Genomic DNA, 17,627 nt, shown 5'->3' on the forward strand with positions numbered 1-17,627 from the left:
TGAGATTATGCCTGTGCTGCAATGCAGATCGCATACATTGGTCGTGAACTGGCACACACACTGCCTGATAGCACGGAGTGGGGTGTGCAGGCAATCCTTGCCAAGGCGCGCCCAATGCAAATGGGCATTTGTGCGCGCACAGCCTCTGGTCAGTGCAGGTGCTGCCAAGGAAAACAGGACCCTTTGTCCCTGGCAAGGTGTCTGTTGCTAGTGGTCACTTATCAGGGTGAAACGTTTTTGGATGGCAGTCCCCAAATTAGGTTGTCCCTTTTACCTTTCCTTCGGTAACTTTCACAGATGCCGGTGGCTTCCTCTGTCCTTTTGACTTTGACCATGTTTGCAGAACTTGCCTCGTCCCTAAACAGGCTTGCTGTTTCCAGGGTGCTGAGCGCCCTCCTTGTTGCAGAGTGTGTGTGATGCTGCTGCCCTCTGCTGGTAAGAGCTGGCCTGACTTTGGGCGGATTCGAATGTGCCCAGGTATTCACACAGCAAACCCTTGAACTTTTAAAGACCTGTGATCATCGCACCTATTCATGTGAAAGTGAGAGAGCATTGCTTTTAGTCACTGCAAGGAGAAGGATAATAAAATCCTGGTAAAGGAGCTGAAAGGTCTGTATAGTTAAAGCTATGGTTTTCCCAGTAGTGATGTACGGAAGTGAGAGCTGGACCATAAAGAAGGCTGATCACCAAAGAATGGATGCTTTTGAATTATGGTGCTGGAGGAGACTCTTGAGAGTCCCATGGACTGCAAGAAGATCAAACCTATCCATTCTTAAGGAAATCAGCCCTGAGTGCTCACTGGAAGGACAGATCCTGAAGCTGAGGCGCCAATACTTTGGCCACCTCATGAGAAGAGAAGACTCCCTGGAAAAGACCCTGATGTTGGGAAAGATGGAGGGTACAAGGAGAAGGGGACGACAGAGGACGAGATGGTTGGACAGTGTTCTCGAAGCTACCAGCATGAGTTTGACCAAACTGCGGGAGGCAGTGGAAGACAGGAGTGCCTGGCGTGCTCTGGTCCAGGGGGTCACGAAGAGTCGGACACAACAAAACGACTGAACAACAACAACAACAACAACAACAAAGGAGCTGAAGATGCTGTTTGGGTAATGCAAGATCTTCATGTGATCAGAAATCACTGCCCCTTTAGTACAGCCCCGACCTACTAGGAAAAATGGCTAATTTAGACTGCAGAGAGGTAATGTAGAGTTAAAAGTTCAAAAGACAGGTCACTGTTTGTGGTGTGTATATTCAGGCACTGTTGCTTCTGGAAAATAGGTTAGAAAGTGATTCCCACCCCTAATATCAGGGCCACTGGTATGTAGTGCCATCATTTCCATTCTGTTCTAACGTTTTCCATTTTGCACAAAGTATTCAAGAAGACCAGGAAATTCATTTCACATGCCCTGCGTATTCCAGTTTAAGGCCCCCCCCCCCCCAGTCAGGATTCTATGGAACCCACCCAAATCGTGGAGTCAGCACTGCCACCTCCCAGGCCTCCTCCATGGAGAATGGGGTGGATTCCTTGCCTCTGCTTGTTTTCCTTAGGTGCTCGTAAGTGATGGAAGGGGGCAGGTTCCTTAGCAGGCAGCTGTGGAGGAGGGACCAGCGCCGGCATCTCAGCCATCTCACTGACTCGGCAGTCCTACTTCAGGAGAGGTTCAGAAGAGTCAATCTCTGGACACCGGGCACTTGGAGCAAGGTAAGATCATGGTTGGTGTGTGTGTGTGTGTGTGTGTGTGTGAGAGAGAGAGAGATCAGTGCTTTCATTAATGTCCAGTCTGCAAAAAGTAATAGTTCAGTATAAATAAATTTTAAGGTTTTGATGGTAAGATAATGTTAAAATAAATTAAGATAATTAAATGACAGAAAGCAGTGAAAGAGGGAAAGGATTTGCAGATATAGTTAAAACTGGAATACAAAAAAAGGGAGGTGTGAGGAGGTCGAGGAAATAAGTTAATGAAAGATAAGGATAAATATTGGATGTGTTTTAAATTGTTTTTCTTTTTCTTTGTGTTTTGATGTATTGTGTTTTTTGTTCTCTTTTTATTTATTGATATTTTTTTCTTTTTTTCTTATATTTTTTTCCTCTTCTTTTTCTTGTGTCCCCCCCCCCCTGTAACTCTTAAACTTTTAATAAATATTATTTTTTAAAAAAACAAAAAGTAATAGTTCTGCACTCTTCTTTGCTGGCCAGGCTGAACCTAGAGTATTGCATCCAGTTCTGGTCATCACATTTTAAAAGCATTGAAGCACTTTAGAGTTTCCAGGGAGGGGAATCAGGATAGTTGCTGGGTATAGAAACCAAATCCTATGACTTGAGGAGGGACCTGTTGACTTGCTTAGCAGCCGGGGACCAGTTTACTTACCCCATATAAACCCACCTGGCTGCTTCAATATAGCAAACTGGCACGGTTACAGGCATCACTTGACACTCGCTTTTCAGCTGTAAGAAATTTTAGTGTGGCAGTATCTATACTTTGGAAGTCCCTGCCTGTTGACACCAGGCAGGTGCATTCACTCTACTATTTCATGCTGAAAAACATTTTCATTTAGGCAAGCCTGTCTAGACATGTAGATGTTGATGTGCCTTGATCTTTTATGCTGTTGAGTTTAATTGTTTTTCAAGGTTTTTATTGATAATTTAAATATTTATTGTAACCTCTTAGAGGGTTTCCTGCAATCAAGCAGTATATAAATCTTGTGCAGTAAGATAAATAATTGTTTAGCTCGGGGAAGAGAAGATTAAAGGGAGACATGATGGCTGTCTTCTGACTGTTGGATGGGCAGAAGTCGGAACAGATGTTCGCTGTTGCTCTGGAGAGGGCAGAAGGAGATCTGACGGTTGGGCATTGCAAAAAAGAAGAAGGAAAAAGCTTTAATGGCTGTTCAACATTTATATACCACTTCTTTGTAAAAAGGAACCACAGCACCTCTAAAGCTATGAACTAAAATGTCAAAATTCTCAATAAAACCAGTTATTGATACTTTCCCAACAGTGAAAGCTAAATGTTTGAGACTTTTAAGTTTGGGAAAAAAGACAACTGATGGGAGTAATTTAACAAAAAACCAGGTCACCAATGGCTGTTGTGGCCCCATCGAGTCCCGTTGCTGAGCAAGCTGGGGCTAGAAGTCTCTAAGGAACACTTGCCTGAGAGCAGAATCCACATATGAAGTCAAACAGCCCTGAGGTCAGGGAATCCAGGTGACCACTGAGTCAAGGGTCCAGATGTAGAGGAAGAAGCAGCAAGGTAGGGCCTGGAACCACAGGCATTGTTTCCAGCATCTGAGTGCTGCTGAGAGCTCCATTTAAGAAGGCTGAAGCCAGCTGTTTCTCATCAGTACCCTGTTTCTCATCAGTACAACAACAAAGGAGCTGAAGATGCTGTTCTTGAAGGCTGATCAGTTGCAGGTGGAGCCATTCCAGCTTCTCCCCTTCAGGCTGCTGCTCAGCAGGTGAAGCTGACCCCTGGCCCACGACAATGGCACGGATTGTGTGATGTGGAGAAATGGACAGAGAGACGTTTCCTCCCCTCTGTCATGATACTAGAATCCAGGGCCATGCACTGAAGCTGAATGCTGGAAGCACTTCTTTACACAACGCACATTTGAGCCATGGAGTCCGCTAACCTGTGATGTAGCTCATTGACTTCAGTTAGATAAATTCATGGAGGATGAGGCTGCTAGTCGCGAGGGCTGTATATTACCTCCATTATCGTAGGCATTATGCCTCTGGGTACCAGTTGATGGATGGGTATTTCAGAGGCACCTGGGCAGTCACTATGGGAAACAGGGTGCCAAACTAGGTGATCTTTGTTTTGATCCAGCAGGGATCTTTTTATATTTTTAGGACTCGATGCAGTGGTGCTGTTAGGAAAGGACATTGGGGGCAGGAAACCAGGGCCTTGCTCTGCGGAATGAGCAGGAGGGCACCCAAATGCAGCAAAACCACATTTTGAAGCAAGTAAAGCAATAGTATACATCACTCTCTAAAGAGCCTACCTCTGCTGCTACACCATTAAGTACAGAGCCTTAAATTACCTACGTGCATCACTGACTGGATGATCCAGCACAATGATGATCTCCCAGATGATCTCCTTATGTTCTTAAAAAGTCTTTTGCTCCTTCATATTTAAGTCTAACATCATCCACAAGGGCTCGCATGAGGGTAAGGGTGCCAATGGCCCCATCACCATCCCTTACCTTCATCTCTCACAACCGTCTCTGTGATGATTGCTTGCAGGTTTACAAGACCCCGAGACCCTGATTCTTACTTCCAGAGTGACAGCAGGTAGGAATGGTGTCCTGGGGCCTGGGCGTCCTGCTCATCCGTCTCCTCCTCAACCTGATCAACCAAGGTGAGACATACAGAACTTAAGAGGAGCACTGCTGGCCCAGACCAATGATCTATCTGGTCTGCTGTTCTGTTTTGCCCAGAGGCCAGTCACATGACTCCAGGAAGGGTCTAAGCAGGTGAGGTGGCATGGGCTGTAACCTGCCTTGTGAGAGGAAATGGAAGGACACCAACCCCTCCTTCCTTTTCACTTCACCATTGCTACCAAGTGGATATATTGATTATTCTCTGGCTATCTCCACTAAATAACCTGCTGGACTTAACTGGTTCAGTCTCAATATTGGGCAGAATGGTTTGGTTGTGCCAAACCACCCCTCCTGTACTTTTAACCTTCCTGTGCACTTTTGACCATCCTGTGCAAGTAAGCCTTTAAAGCAAAAAGCAAGCATTTTACAACTTGAGTTTTACATCCTAAAACACAATATAAAATACCCCAAAGCCCTAATCCTTCACAGTAGGACATGACAGCTTAGAGCTCCTAACAAGCTGGGTCATATAAGGAAGGATGGGGTGCAGTTCCAAAGGGGTATCAATGCATCTGTTACCCAGATCTTGTGTACAGATCTTTGGAAGTAATAATTGCACCCGATTCTGAGCTGGACAGGATGCATCTAGAGTACTGCATCCAGTTCTGGTCACCACATTTTAATAAGGGCATTGAGGAACTTGAGAAGTCCAGAGGAGGGTGGCTGGAATGGTGATGGGTCTGGAAACCAAGTTCTTTGAAGAATGCTTGAAGGAGCTGGACATGTTTCACCTGGAGAAAAGAAGATTAGGGGAGGAACAAAGGATGCTGATTTATACTGAGTTAGACAACTGGTCCAGCGAGTCCAGCATTGTCTGCACTGACTGGCAGGGGATTTTCACACAGGGGATGTTTTCAGCCCTTCTTGGAGATGCCAGGGATTGGATGTGGGACCTTCTGTATGTATAGCAGATACTCTACCATGACCTGCCACCCTTCCCCATGACAAGCGTCTTTAAATATCAAGCAGCCTTGGCTAGAACCAATGGATAGAAATTTCAAGGAAGTAGATTTCAGCTAAAGATGAGGGGAAATTTCCCAACAGCAAGAGCTGTTTGAGAGTGGAACAGAGGCTGCTGTAGGAGGCGGTGGGCTCTCTTTTGCTTGGAGGTGTTGAGGCACCGACTGGACAGCCACCTGTTTGGAAGGGTGTAGTTGCATTTGAGCTGTTCTCTGATAGCCTCCCTTTTCTTTGCTGAGTTTCAGGGAAGTGGACATTTACATGTAGTTGGCTTGGAGGAAATAGGCAGACTTTGAATGAGCATAACTGTTGGCCATCATTCATATTGTGGATCTCCTAGGTTGCTGTGCTGAGAACCTTCAACAGGCCTTCCGTGTGGAGCCGGATAACGTCACCGTCCATGAAGGGGAAACAGCTCTGCTAAGGTGTGAGGTGGACAACCTATCTGGCATTGTGCAGTGGGTGAAGGATGGGCTTTTGTTGGGACCCAACCAGGACATCCCTAGGTTCCCACGCTACAGCATGGTGAGAGATCCTAGCCAAGGTGAGAATTCTCCAGGTTTTTTGTGTCAGGGTCATTGGAACTAGTTTCCATCAAGCTGCCACTTCCAACTAGCTGCCACTATCAATTAGGGCTGGCCTGCGAAATCTGTGGCCTTCCAGAAGTTGCTAGACTACAACACCCATCATTCCTGGCCATGTTGGCTGGGGCTGATGGGAGCTGGGGTCCAACAACATCTAGAGCAGGGGTGCACAACCTGTGGCCTTCCAGATGTTGTTGGACTATACCTCCCATCATCCTTGATCACTGGCTGTGCTGGCTGGGGCTGATGGGAGCTGTAGTCCAGAAACTACTGGAGGGTTGCAGGTTGTGCACCCCTGATTTAGAGGGCCACAGATTCCTGGTCCTCCGACGTCTGGTTCTGCTTTGCAACACTGCTTCAGCTCTATTTTTGTGAATAAGGTTTTCAAATAATTTCAAGAAAATTGCCAAGGAAGGAAGGGAAGGGAAAAAGCATGGAGACCTCTCCAGTCTTTGCCAGCAATCATGAGAGCTAGGAATATATTTGTGATTTATATTAGGGAACACAGACCCACGATAGGAGTGATGGGGACATTTGTCAGGTTCTGGAGGAAAGACTGGAACTGACTAAGATGTATGTTGGGAGGAATTGTGGTGAAACTGGAAAAAAAAAAAAAAACTCCTCACATTAGGTTTGTATGAACGTGCTGATGCTGTACATTCCATTGGTGCTAAGATATATTGCTTCGTCCACTGCCATCCTACTGTTTTAAATTTTTTTGGGTTGGTTTTTTTTTTTTGGAGAGGATTTAAATGGTTATGATATTGACTTAAGTGTTCTTCCTGTGGAATCATGTAGGATTTTTTTAAGAGGGGAAGCGGTAGCAATTTCTTTATTTAAATAAAACAAAACTGAAATGAAGCCGAAACTTGGTGCTTCTGAAATAACTGATAAATGGCATTTTTAGGACACCAAATCCTGCATTAGGAAGAACAGCACCAGCGTATTAATAATTATGGAGAAGGTGACACAGTACAGTCATACCAGATGCTTCAGGTTGCGTTTTTTCAGGTTATGGACCACCGAAACCCGGAAGTACCGGAACAGGTTACTTCCGGGTTTGAGCAGTTGTGCATGCTCGGAAGCACTGAATCGCAACCTGCGCGTGTGCAGACGCACAGCTGTGGGTTGTGAACGCTGCGGGCATTCCACATGGATCACGTTCACAACCCGTGTGTGCTCTGTATAGTGAAAGAGCTGGGAGAGGATTGGAGAACCCGCTTGGATGGGTGACGGTGCCAGGAGCCGGATAACTAGCAAGAGCAAAGCAGGATTGGAGAATGTGTCCCAGAATGAGAATATTTTGAACCAAACATGGGGGGAAATATCATTTCGACTTGCCCTTACCTTTTGATACTTCAGGCAAGTTTAACCTGCAAATAACAAGGAGCCAACTGGAAGACGATGCCACGTACGAGTGCCAGGTGGGACCCTCAGAGAAAAGCAGAGGCATCATCTCTCGCAGTGTGCTGCTCTCTGTGCTGAGTAAGTGCCAGAAGGAATCTGGGAGCTCACGGTCGGCCCCTCTCCTAATCAATTCATTTGTGTTCCCTCTTCCAGAATTGGTTGAGAAACAGCCATGTGACTCTCTGCGGACCACACCCTTTCCCAGAGGCCACACCCTCTCTGGGTTCTTTTGCCTGCCTTGCACTGTGACAATGCCTCTTTCTTGCTTGGGAGAAGGAGGGAGAGATGTGTGGTGCATGGGCCTGTGTCTGTGCGCACGCCCATAGAAACCTTTGTGTTTCGCATTGCTGGAATGAAGCCTATTGGACAAGAGAAGCGTCACATCCAATGCTCTGCCCACTTCTGCATCTGAACTGGTATGCAGACCCTGGAAGGTTGATCCCAAGAGAATTTGGCCCCTGAGCTGAAAAGGGTCCCCTGATCTGACTGAATCGGCATTAACCCTTTGCACACAATGGTTTTAGCTATGAAAGTGCTGTGTGGTGTCAGGGACCGTGTTGAGGATTGCTGCACTGAGGAGGAATGGTGGGAGCCCCCCTTTCACCCTGCTCCTGCTCCTGAATCTTCCTAGTTTAGACAGTCTAGATTTGGAACAGCGGTTTGCAGAAGGGCATAGTTCAGAAGGCAGAAGTTGGGAAATACTGGATGGGGAACAGCTAGGAGAAGAAACACTGGAAGAGAGAGAGTTAACATATTCACAGCCTCTGGACAGCATTGTTCCACCCAGCCCAAGTTCGAGAAGAGCTCAGAAAGATTCAGAGCAGAAAGCGCAGAGGGTATAAGCTCAGAGTACAAGACGTAGGAGTGACATAGATTAATAGGGACGGATGGAGTGTAAGCCTTAATTGGGAGCACCACCATTCTGGGTTGACGCTTTCTTTTGTCCTTCGCTGTGTTTATTAAAGAAACTAACTGGGAAGAATTCCTTTCATTTGATCTGCTCATTTAGGACCACGGGGGCCAATTCCCTGAAGTCTGACATGTGGGGAGGATGCTTCTGGTGGTGGAAGTGGAGCGAAGAAAAGCACCTGCACCTCACCCTTCTTCACTTTACTTCTTTTCCTTATAGTTCCCCCCAAGAGGCCGCTCATTAGGGAGTACCAGGCCAACAGCACAGTGACCTGGGTGGCTGGCATGGAATATACGGTGCACTGCCAGGTGGAAGATGCCCGGCCTGCGGCCGAGATCACCTTCCGCAGTGGTGAGGAGGTTGCATGAATCCTAGTTCCTTCCACAAGTTGCGGGATTGTTCTTTGGGAGGGGAGGGGCAGGGGCTGATTTTGTGGCATGCTCCCTGCCAGCGGTTTCTGGTGCTCTTTGTGACTTGTAGGGTGGGGAGGCTAACCAGTAGGTGGCGCTGTAACCCATGGCAGGCAGAGGCAACTGATTCTAGTATTTGCTCTATCCTTCTCCCCACTGAGTTCTACAAGGGCAACAGAAAGATGGAGGAGGTGGGGGTGCCACTCTCTGGACTGAGCAGAAAGAGGACGGCAGGCAGGTGGGGCTTGGGTGAAGGCAGACAGAGGTTGGTGGGGCAGTGCCCATTTGCCCTAATGGATCATCCTCCAGTTTCTCTCATTTTCAATGAGCAATGAGATGTTTCTGGGACAATGGTTCCACTGGCTGGTTCACAGGCCCGCTCCGAGGTCCAGAGAGACCTGTGCCACTTCCACATTTTGTGCCCCCCTGGCCATAATAATAATAAACAAAATACGGCACCCACCCAGAAAACATTGAGATATAATCTGAATGTTTTATTTATTTAGGAAATGCTTTTCTAGCCTCTCTCTGTGCAAATGCATTCATCATTGATTGAGGAGGAAATCTAGCTTTTGCACAGTTATAATGAGGAATTCTCATGCATGAATAATTCCTTAGTCAACTAGAGATAAAACTATAGAGAAACTTAAATGTAACATTTCTCCGCCTTTCAACATACATTTGATCCAGCTCCAGACACCAGCAGCGGTTTGTTTATACAATCAGCTGATCTGAGAAGATACATTCACCATGGTGTAATCTTGTGCTATCAGAACCATAAATATTAATATTGGCGGACATTTTAAAGTCTCTAAAATAACACAATCAGATTTGTCGGGGTGCCATTAAAAGTAGCAGAGCAAATGGCAAGACAAGTTTTGGCCCATGGAAGTTTGGGTACAACTCAGTTCATAAAAAGAGAGCTTTGCATTGGATTAAGACAAATAGACTGAGGGAGAGTCACATTCCCATACTATCCGTGTACCTTTACCCTATCAGCTTAGTTCTCTATCTTCTTGTTGTTTAGACTGACATGACTTCAGTTGCATCCTGTTTACAGCTTCCTCCTCCTCTTCCCACTGATTCTTGGACCTCAAGAGGAGAAGTCATCTTTTACTATACTCTGAGAGAGTAGATGAGCAAGCATGGATGCCTTGTTTTCTAGACTAGTTAGGTTGTTGTTGTTTGTTTAAGGGGAACATACTAGACATCATAAAACAGAAGGAAAATTCTCTGGGTGCTTAGATCCAGGGTTTGGGGCAAGTACTCTTTGGTGAGAGAGCCCCAGCAGAGATTTAAAATCACATTCAGCAAAGTAAAGCGTGGAAATATTGGCTGCTAGACCTTTAAAATACCCCCTTCTAAGTTTCTTCCAAAGCTCCGCTTTTCCCTTAGCATAGAAAGAAACCACACGATTGGTAAGTTAAAAATAGTTTACTTACTCTTCAAAGGTCAGATTCATGTGTTTTTCCATACAGCAACAAGAAAAGACAAGCAGTACAACTTAGTTTCAAAAAGTGGGAAATGCTTCTAAGTTATTTGTATAGAAGCACAAAGATGGCTTGGAATATTCAGCTTAGATATCCTTATTAGAAGGGTTCACATGGTGGAAGAAAAAGAACAAAGAGTTTGGTAACCCTACCTCCCAAAGTGAGGGTGTGTAACCTAGCTAAGCCTGGCAGGACAGCTTACTCTGTGGTCTTAACCCCTTCATGCATCCATTAGAGTGAAGTAAGTTGGCTAAATGAGGCTGGATATATGCCACATTCTAGAACTAGAAACCTTTCTATCTGAGTTATGTATTTCCCACAATAAACAACTCCCCCTTTCCCTACACGCATCTCTCTCTGTGTAATTGCAACAGGTAAAGTCTACTCTCTAATCAAGACTCACTAGTTAAACGCTGCTCACACTGCATAGGAAAGAATTTCATTAGGTAATTGGACCCTCTTATCCCAATAGAAATTCTGTTGCACAAGCTGTCATTGAAATGTCCTGGAACTGTGCCAGAGCATGGAAGATGGTGATCTGTGCTTAGAACTTAGGAAGCTGCCTTGTTCTGATTCAGACCATTGGTACACGTGGCTCAGTACTAGCCACACTGCCTGGCTGTGGAGTTCTAGGGTTCCTGGCAAAGAGAAATTCCCTGTGCAATCTGGAAATAACAGTGATTGAGGCTGGGACCATCTGCCTGCACAGCAGACGCTCTCCCACTAAGCTCTGGCCCCTGCCTCATAATCAGAGCCCTGCTAGATCAGATCTAAGTCCTGCATTGTGTTCTCACAGTTGCCTCTGGCAAGCCCTCAAGCAGTTCCTGAGCATAATAGCGGCCTTCTCCTGCAAGCTGGTTTTCAGAGGCATGTTTATTAGTAGGGAAGGGAGGTACCATTCTAGGGTCTCACCTTGGGCACCCAGCTAATTTAGGCCAGTTTTTCCCCTTCCTAGCATGGGGTCCCTCGGAATTCGCTTGCTTCATACTGTGCTAGTCTTGGCGGGGTGGGGTGGGAGGGTATTTTTGAGGGCTACCATGGGGGTATGTGGAAGGTTGACTAGGCCATGGAATTAGCATCCCCCTTACCAATCTTCCCTTTCTCCCCAGGTGACAAGGAAGTGACAGCTGTGTCATCCAGCATCCAACCTGGCTCCAAAGACAAGCTCTTCAGCACAGAGGCAATGCTGAGGTGCGAAGAGCATGGAAGGAGCTCTATAGCGCTAGCCCCCAGTTGCCTTTATGCAGGGCTGCCCTGGGATGCGGGTGGCGCTCTGGTCTAAACCACTGAGCCTCTTGGGCTTGCCAATCAGAAGGTCGGCAGTTCAAATCCCCATGGCGGAGTGAGCTCCCGTTGCTCTGTCCCAGCTCCTGCCAACCTAGCAGTTCAAAAGCATGCCAGTGCAAGTAGATAAATAGGTACCACTGTGGCGGGAAGGTAAATAGCACGTCCGTGTGCTCTGGTTTCCGTCACGGTGTTCCGTTGCACCAGAAGTGGTTTAGTCATGCTGGCCACATGACCCAGAAAGCTGTCTGTGGACAAACACTGTCTCCCTCGGCCTGAAAGCAAGATGAGCGCTGCAACGCCATAGTCATCTTTGACTGGACTAAACCATCCAGGGGTCCTTTATCTTTTTTGTAAAGGCTGCTCTACAGTGGAAGTCAAAAATCTGAAGGAATGTGGAGAGGGTTACATGCAGAGTAGGGGCCAAAGGAGAGGAAAGCTGGGGAAGAATAAATCCTTCCCTTGTGGTTTCTCTCACCTTCTCGTTTTTCCAATCTTAATTTCAGTTTGCCATCTTTCCTCATCAGTTTATATTAAAAAAAATATTCTCCCCAGATACACATTTTTGCATGCAAATGTTCCCTAATCAACACATTTTTTGCAAAGCAATTTCCCCTGCATTTTTGCATGCCGTTTTCACTAACTTATGCATTTTGATGCACACATTTGCCCCTGGTTAGACCCATTTTTGCACCCATTCTTTAGCTGGACAACTGTATTTCCAAATTAGGAGAAGTGAGAATTTCTAAGGCAGCTGCAGTTTGGATTTGTGTATTCCGTTGGAAAGTGCAAATGATGTAGGTTTGTGTGAACCAAACCAGAGCCCCCCCCCCCCAAAAAAAACAATTACTAGCTTTGAATCGCTCCTGTGGTCTCCTCCTCTGCTTTCTTCCAGGATCACTCCCCAGAGCTCAGACAACAGGCAACGGCTGACGTGCGCAGCTTCTAACCCAGTTGCCTTAATCCCAGTTGTTGTCAGCTTCACCATGAATATCCTGTGTAAGTCACTCAGAATGCTTGGTCAGACCTTTCCCTTTTCCAGGGCTAAAGGTAACCGTCAGCATAATCGCCACTAAGTGCCCAAGGAAACTGTTATTTCTTTCCTAATAAAAAAACAAACACAAAAGGATAAGGAATGAGGAGGTGGAGGAGGAAGCGAGAGATCACCCAGGGCAGCTGCAATAAAAGGCAGAAGAAACAAGAGACGATAACAGAGCAAATGGACAAGGGAAAGTATGAGATAATTAAAGGGTAGGTTTGGGTTTTTTTTTTTAAGGTTCTTTTAAAAAAAAGACAAGGTCAGCTTGTGATGGAAATAGCTCGTATCAGCTGGGGTCCAATCCACACCACACTTTTAAAGCACACGTCTTCCCCCAAAGAATCCTGGCAACTGTAGTTTACCGTTCACAGAGCTACAATTCACAGCACCCTCGACAAACTACAATTCACAGGATTTGTTTGTAGGAATACATGTGCTTTAAATGCACTTGAAGATAATGGTGTGGATGTCACCTAAATCTTTAAGGTCTGGTCAACCTGGCCAGGCAAACACCATCCTCCTAAGTCCTTGCAAACAGCCTGTTTGATTTGGGTGTGTTTAGTTTCCTCTGTGGATCAGCGCCTGTCATTCAAAACAGACTTGCGCCCCAGCTTTTGCCCTATCATTTTGACAATGATAACTCAGTAGCCTTTGGCTGATTTAGAGCAAAGGTGCAGAATCTCTGGCCTCTAGATGTTACTGGACTCCAGCTCCCATCTGCCCCGGCCAGTCTGGCCAGCGGTCAAGCATAATGGTCAATGGGGATGACATCTTTGACCATTCCTGAACAGGGAGAGCTTGGCTACCGTAGTTGATGCACTGGTGACTTCAAGACTGGATTACTGCAATGCATTCTATGCGAGACTTCCCTTGCGCTTGCCCTGGAAACTGCAGTTAGGCCCTAGCCTGACACTCTAACCACTGTGTCACACTGTTGCCTTTTATTGCAACTGCCCTGGGTGATCTCTCTTCCTCCTCCACCTCCTCATTCCTTATCACCTCTCCACCCCTATGGAAAAGGAAGGTTGCTGTAGGTAAACAGGAACTGGTGGCCTTAGGGACCTCCTTTCCTTTGAGTTTCAGCCGTATCATTCTTCTCTCTTTGACAGTCCCACCACAGCCACCTTTCATCAAGGGATACGATGGCCCCACAGTAAAAGCCAAGGACAAGATAGAGCTGACCTGTATTTCTTTGAGTGGGAACCCACTGGCTACCCTGCAATGGCTAAAGGTGAGTGGGGGAACTTTGAGGCGCTAGTCTTTTTGTACTGTCTTGTTTGCTGAGTTGAGTCCCACCCGCCCCATTGAGCTCTGGGGAGAGGAGAGCCGTTTTCGTGTGTGCACAATTCTTTTCTTTTTGTGTGGGCGGGACGACAAATCATTTGCTACTGGAGAAAGCCCAGATCCTCCCCCAGGTGTCTGGAGCTTGAGATATTGTACAGCAGACCATGACCCCTGCTCTCCTTAACATTTGGGTGGACATTTCTGTGACTTCTAGGCTGTAAATGCAAAAACGTTGCAGTGAGTGCCACCTGGTGGTAATTATTCTGTTAGCAGCCAGTGAGGGACCTGCAGCCAGATTTTCTGACAGGCTATGTGTTATGACCCCACAATTCCCCTTCTGCTACATCAGCAACAGTACAGCCCTTCCTGTCCCATTATCTGGTGTGGAGTTTTAGCTCAGCTTTCTGTTCTCTTTGATCTCTTCCTGCATTCCTCAATCCACTCTGTCTGTCTTTTAGCCCTTGGCCTCTTCTACCTTCTCCTTGACTTGCTGCAGCCTCCATCTTTTTTTCCAGTCACCTGGTCTTCTTCCCTGCCTCCTCCATCCTTGTTCCTGGTGGGTCTTCTTCTCTTTCAGCACCCCAGCCTCCCCTCTGTGTTTCTCTTTCCTTTCTCCCTTCTTTATAGCAGTAGCTCAACGTTTTGCGATTTGCCCTTCCCTCTCATCAGTTGGAATGTTCATGTATATTCATTGGTGACAAAGCAGCTAAGGATTGCTCGATGTATTGCGACTCTCACATGGTTTGAAACAGCCTGCCTATGGCAGTTGCTCCACATGGTGGCTGTTCTACTGAGGAAGAGCCACAGAGCACATGGCGTTCACACAGAAGACCCAAGATTCAATGCTAGACTTCTACAGGAAAGACCCCTGCCTGAAACTCTGGACTGGCTGCTCCAAGGGGTATAGCTAGATAGACCAGGAGTCTTACAAGCACTAGAAAGCAGCTTCCAACATCCCTGATGTTTTCCAGTGATGGTCATAGAGGTTTTATGAATGGCGGCAGCAAGCCACATGTTGTCCAATTTGTGTATGGTGTTACAAGGTTTGCTGGGCTCTAGGCTCTATCCTCCTTCTCCTCGCCTCTAAGAGAAAGAAGGAAAGAAGTCTGGGAGCCCAAAACAGGTTATTTCCCTGCTTGGTTTGAGAACATTTGCTATTTGCTCAGCCCCTGTACTCATTGAGCTCTGAAGTCATGGTGCCTTAGGGCCAGCCAGATGTTTCTGACTGCCTACTGCTTCTGTCCTCTGCTTCTATCCTGGCATACTACTACTACTGCTAATTTATTTATACCCCACTCATCTGTCTGAGTTTCCCCAGCCACTCTGGGCAGCTCCCAGCAGAATATTAAAAACACAATAAAACATCAAACTTTAAAAACTTCCCTAAACATGCTTGCCTTCAGATGTCTTCTCAAAGTCAGATAGTTGTCTATTTCCTTGACATCTGATGGGAGAGCATTCCACAGGGCGGGTGCCACTACCAAGAAGGCCCTCTGCCTGGTTCCCTGTAACCTCAATTCTCGCAGTGAGGGAACTGCCAGAAGGCCCTCGGAGCTGGACCTCAATGTTTGGACTGAACGATGGGGGTGGAGATGCTCCTTCAGGTATACTGGGCACTGCCAGGCCCCGCCCCTATCTTGTCAACACCGCCCCCTGGTTGGTCAGGTCCCCATCCTTCAGCTTCCAGGCTCTTCCCCCTGGATCTCAGCTATGGGCTTGTGCCTTACAGAACGATGAAGTGATTTCCACGAACTGGGAGACGGACGACACTGGCCAATTGTCCCGGAGTTCCCTCAGCCTCAGCATCACAGCAGAAGACAACATGGCTACAATCAGCTGCCAGGCCTTGAACCAAGTCTTGCCCCTTCCTCTGCAAGCCAGCATCACTCTGCACGTGGTCTGTGAGTGTTGGGACTGTCCCTTCCCAAAACATGCCTGGGTAGTTTGTCATGAAGTTGACTTGTTTCAACCAGGACTTGACTGAATATCCTGCCCTTCCTTTCCTGGGACCACTCATCGCCATAGAAGAGGGAGATATTTGGTGACTTGGGGAGGGGGCAGGCAAATGCTCATTTGTGGGTGCTGTGGCCATGCTTTCAAGTATGAGGTTGCCATTGTGTGTTCTTTTTGCAATACAGTAAGTTTTTCCATCACTTCAAGTGACAGTAGATCACTGGTATTCCTGGAATTAAATGCCCCAATGGGGAAAATGCTCCCTCGTGATAGTGTTATTCCCAGAGGAACTTTTTGGAGGGGAAGATTGGTCAAGGAGCAATGTTTCTTTAACTTTTATTTTAAAAAGAAGTAGAAGGAAGACAAAACCCTCAGCTAACATCTCTTTCAAGGTAATATCACCCCTTGAACGTCCTTAGGAATTCACCCCCTGAAAATTAACCTTGTCTTCAGAAGCATATTTCCCCCTCCCCACCTTTGCGAAACTTACAAAATTAACTGGGCTCAAATACTTTGACTCAGCACTAGTTCCAAGAAACCATAGTTAAGATTAAGCTCATTTTAGGGTTCAGATGGAAAGGTAAACTGTGGTTATTTTAAGATGGAAGCGAAGCCTCCAATCTCCTCCTTTCCACCAGAAGAGAGGGATGGGGAGTATATGCACCCAAATCTCTCCTTGTCTCCTTCCTGTAACTAGAGCTTTTTGCTACATTTGAATACAGACACTATCCTGCACAGGGCTGTCTTAAGCATATGTGGCACCGGGGTGCAAAGATCTGCCCGCGCCCCCCCCCCAAGTTGCCCAGTCCCAGGCGCGCAGGAGGGCGGAGCTGGCCAGCCGCCTCAGCGCGCCGCTGGCTCGGTTGCCCCCGAACGTGCGGCACAGCAGAAGAGTCCGCTGCGGTGCTCCGACCAATGGGTGGGCTCTTCCCCAGACTCAACTTTCGGACCCCAGACTCTAGGCCTGGAGCCCCTGAGAGCCTGGCGCCTGGGTGCCCCACACCCCTATTGCCTATAGGTAGGACGGCCCTGATTTTGCATACCCACTAAACCAGCAGTTCTCAACCTGTGGGTCGCCAGATGTTGTTGGACTACAACTCCCATCACCCCTAGCTAGCAAGGCCAGAGCTCAGGGATGATGGGAGTTGTAGTCCAACAACATCTGGGGACCCACAGGTTGAGAACCGCTGCACTAAACCTTGAAGGCACATTTACCCCCTCAAATAATACTGGGCACTGTGGCTTACACTTCACAGAGTTACAATTCCCAGCAAGCCTTGACAAACTACAACACCCAGAATTCTTTGAGATGAAAAATGTGCTTGGGGTGTATACACAGCCTCAGCCACTAGGTCCATTTTGTAAACGACGACAACAACCTTGCATCCCTTCGCAAAAGTCAAGCATGTTGTACTTTCCCAGAGGCACTTGGAATGACAAACAAAACTGCAACCAACTTTCTTCTCCTGGTGAAAGGGAAAGAAGGACACAATGATTTGAAAACAAAAATGGGCACATCTAAGTCTTGCACTGGGTGACTAATATACTTCTCTCTCCCCCCCCACCCCCGGGCTCTACGTTTTGGATGACAGTTCTCCCTGACCAGGTGAAAATCATAGGCTCAAGTAGCACTGAGGAAAACAAGGAGGTCTCGCTGTCTTGTTCCACCTCTGCCAGCAACCCACCTGTCTTGCTGCGCTGGTGGCTGGGCTGGAAGGAGCTCAGCGCCACAGAGGTCACTGTGTCAGAGGTAGGCAATAGCAGGGGCCCATCCTGCTAGGAGGCTGAGTGAGATGGGTCCTATGTGGACGGTAATTAGAGGGCGTCAGTGGACATTTCATCCTCTCTTGTTCCTGAGCTAAGGAAGGGGCAGGAATTTGAAGGCAAACTTGTTTAATCTTCACTTTCTGAAATGATAGATGAATC

At 47.0% G+C, this 17,627-nt stretch overlaps 1 protein-coding gene across 1 annotated transcript in view; it reads left to right on the forward strand.

The window, feature by feature from the left end:
- Positions 1-1,320: 1,320 nt before the first annotated feature.
- The window catches only part of NPHS1 (NPHS1 adhesion molecule, nephrin), a 48,333-nt gene continuing 32,026 nt past the window's right edge, over positions 1,321-17,627 (forward strand). The window contains exons 1-10 of the mRNA XM_083454749.1: positions 1,321-1,702; positions 4,244-4,358; positions 5,681-5,884; positions 7,287-7,409; positions 8,461-8,592; positions 11,251-11,332; positions 12,321-12,424; positions 13,574-13,695; positions 15,478-15,649; positions 17,294-17,451. Of these exons, the coding sequence (XP_083310875.1) occupies positions 4,298-4,358; positions 5,681-5,884; positions 7,287-7,409; positions 8,461-8,592; positions 11,251-11,332; positions 12,321-12,424; positions 13,574-13,695; positions 15,478-15,649; positions 17,294-17,451 (1,158 nt within the window). The 5' untranslated portion in view covers positions 1,321-1,702; positions 4,244-4,297. The remainder of the gene's footprint in view (positions 1,703-4,243; positions 4,359-5,680; positions 5,885-7,286; positions 7,410-8,460; positions 8,593-11,250; positions 11,333-12,320; positions 12,425-13,573; positions 13,696-15,477; positions 15,650-17,293; positions 17,452-17,627) is intronic.

The sequence above is a fragment of the Podarcis tiliguerta genome, assembly GCF_965153285.1.
Source record: "Podarcis tiliguerta genome assembly, chromosome: 8".
NCBI classification, from domain to species: Eukaryota; Metazoa; Chordata; class Lepidosauria; order Squamata; family Lacertidae; genus Podarcis; species Podarcis tiliguerta.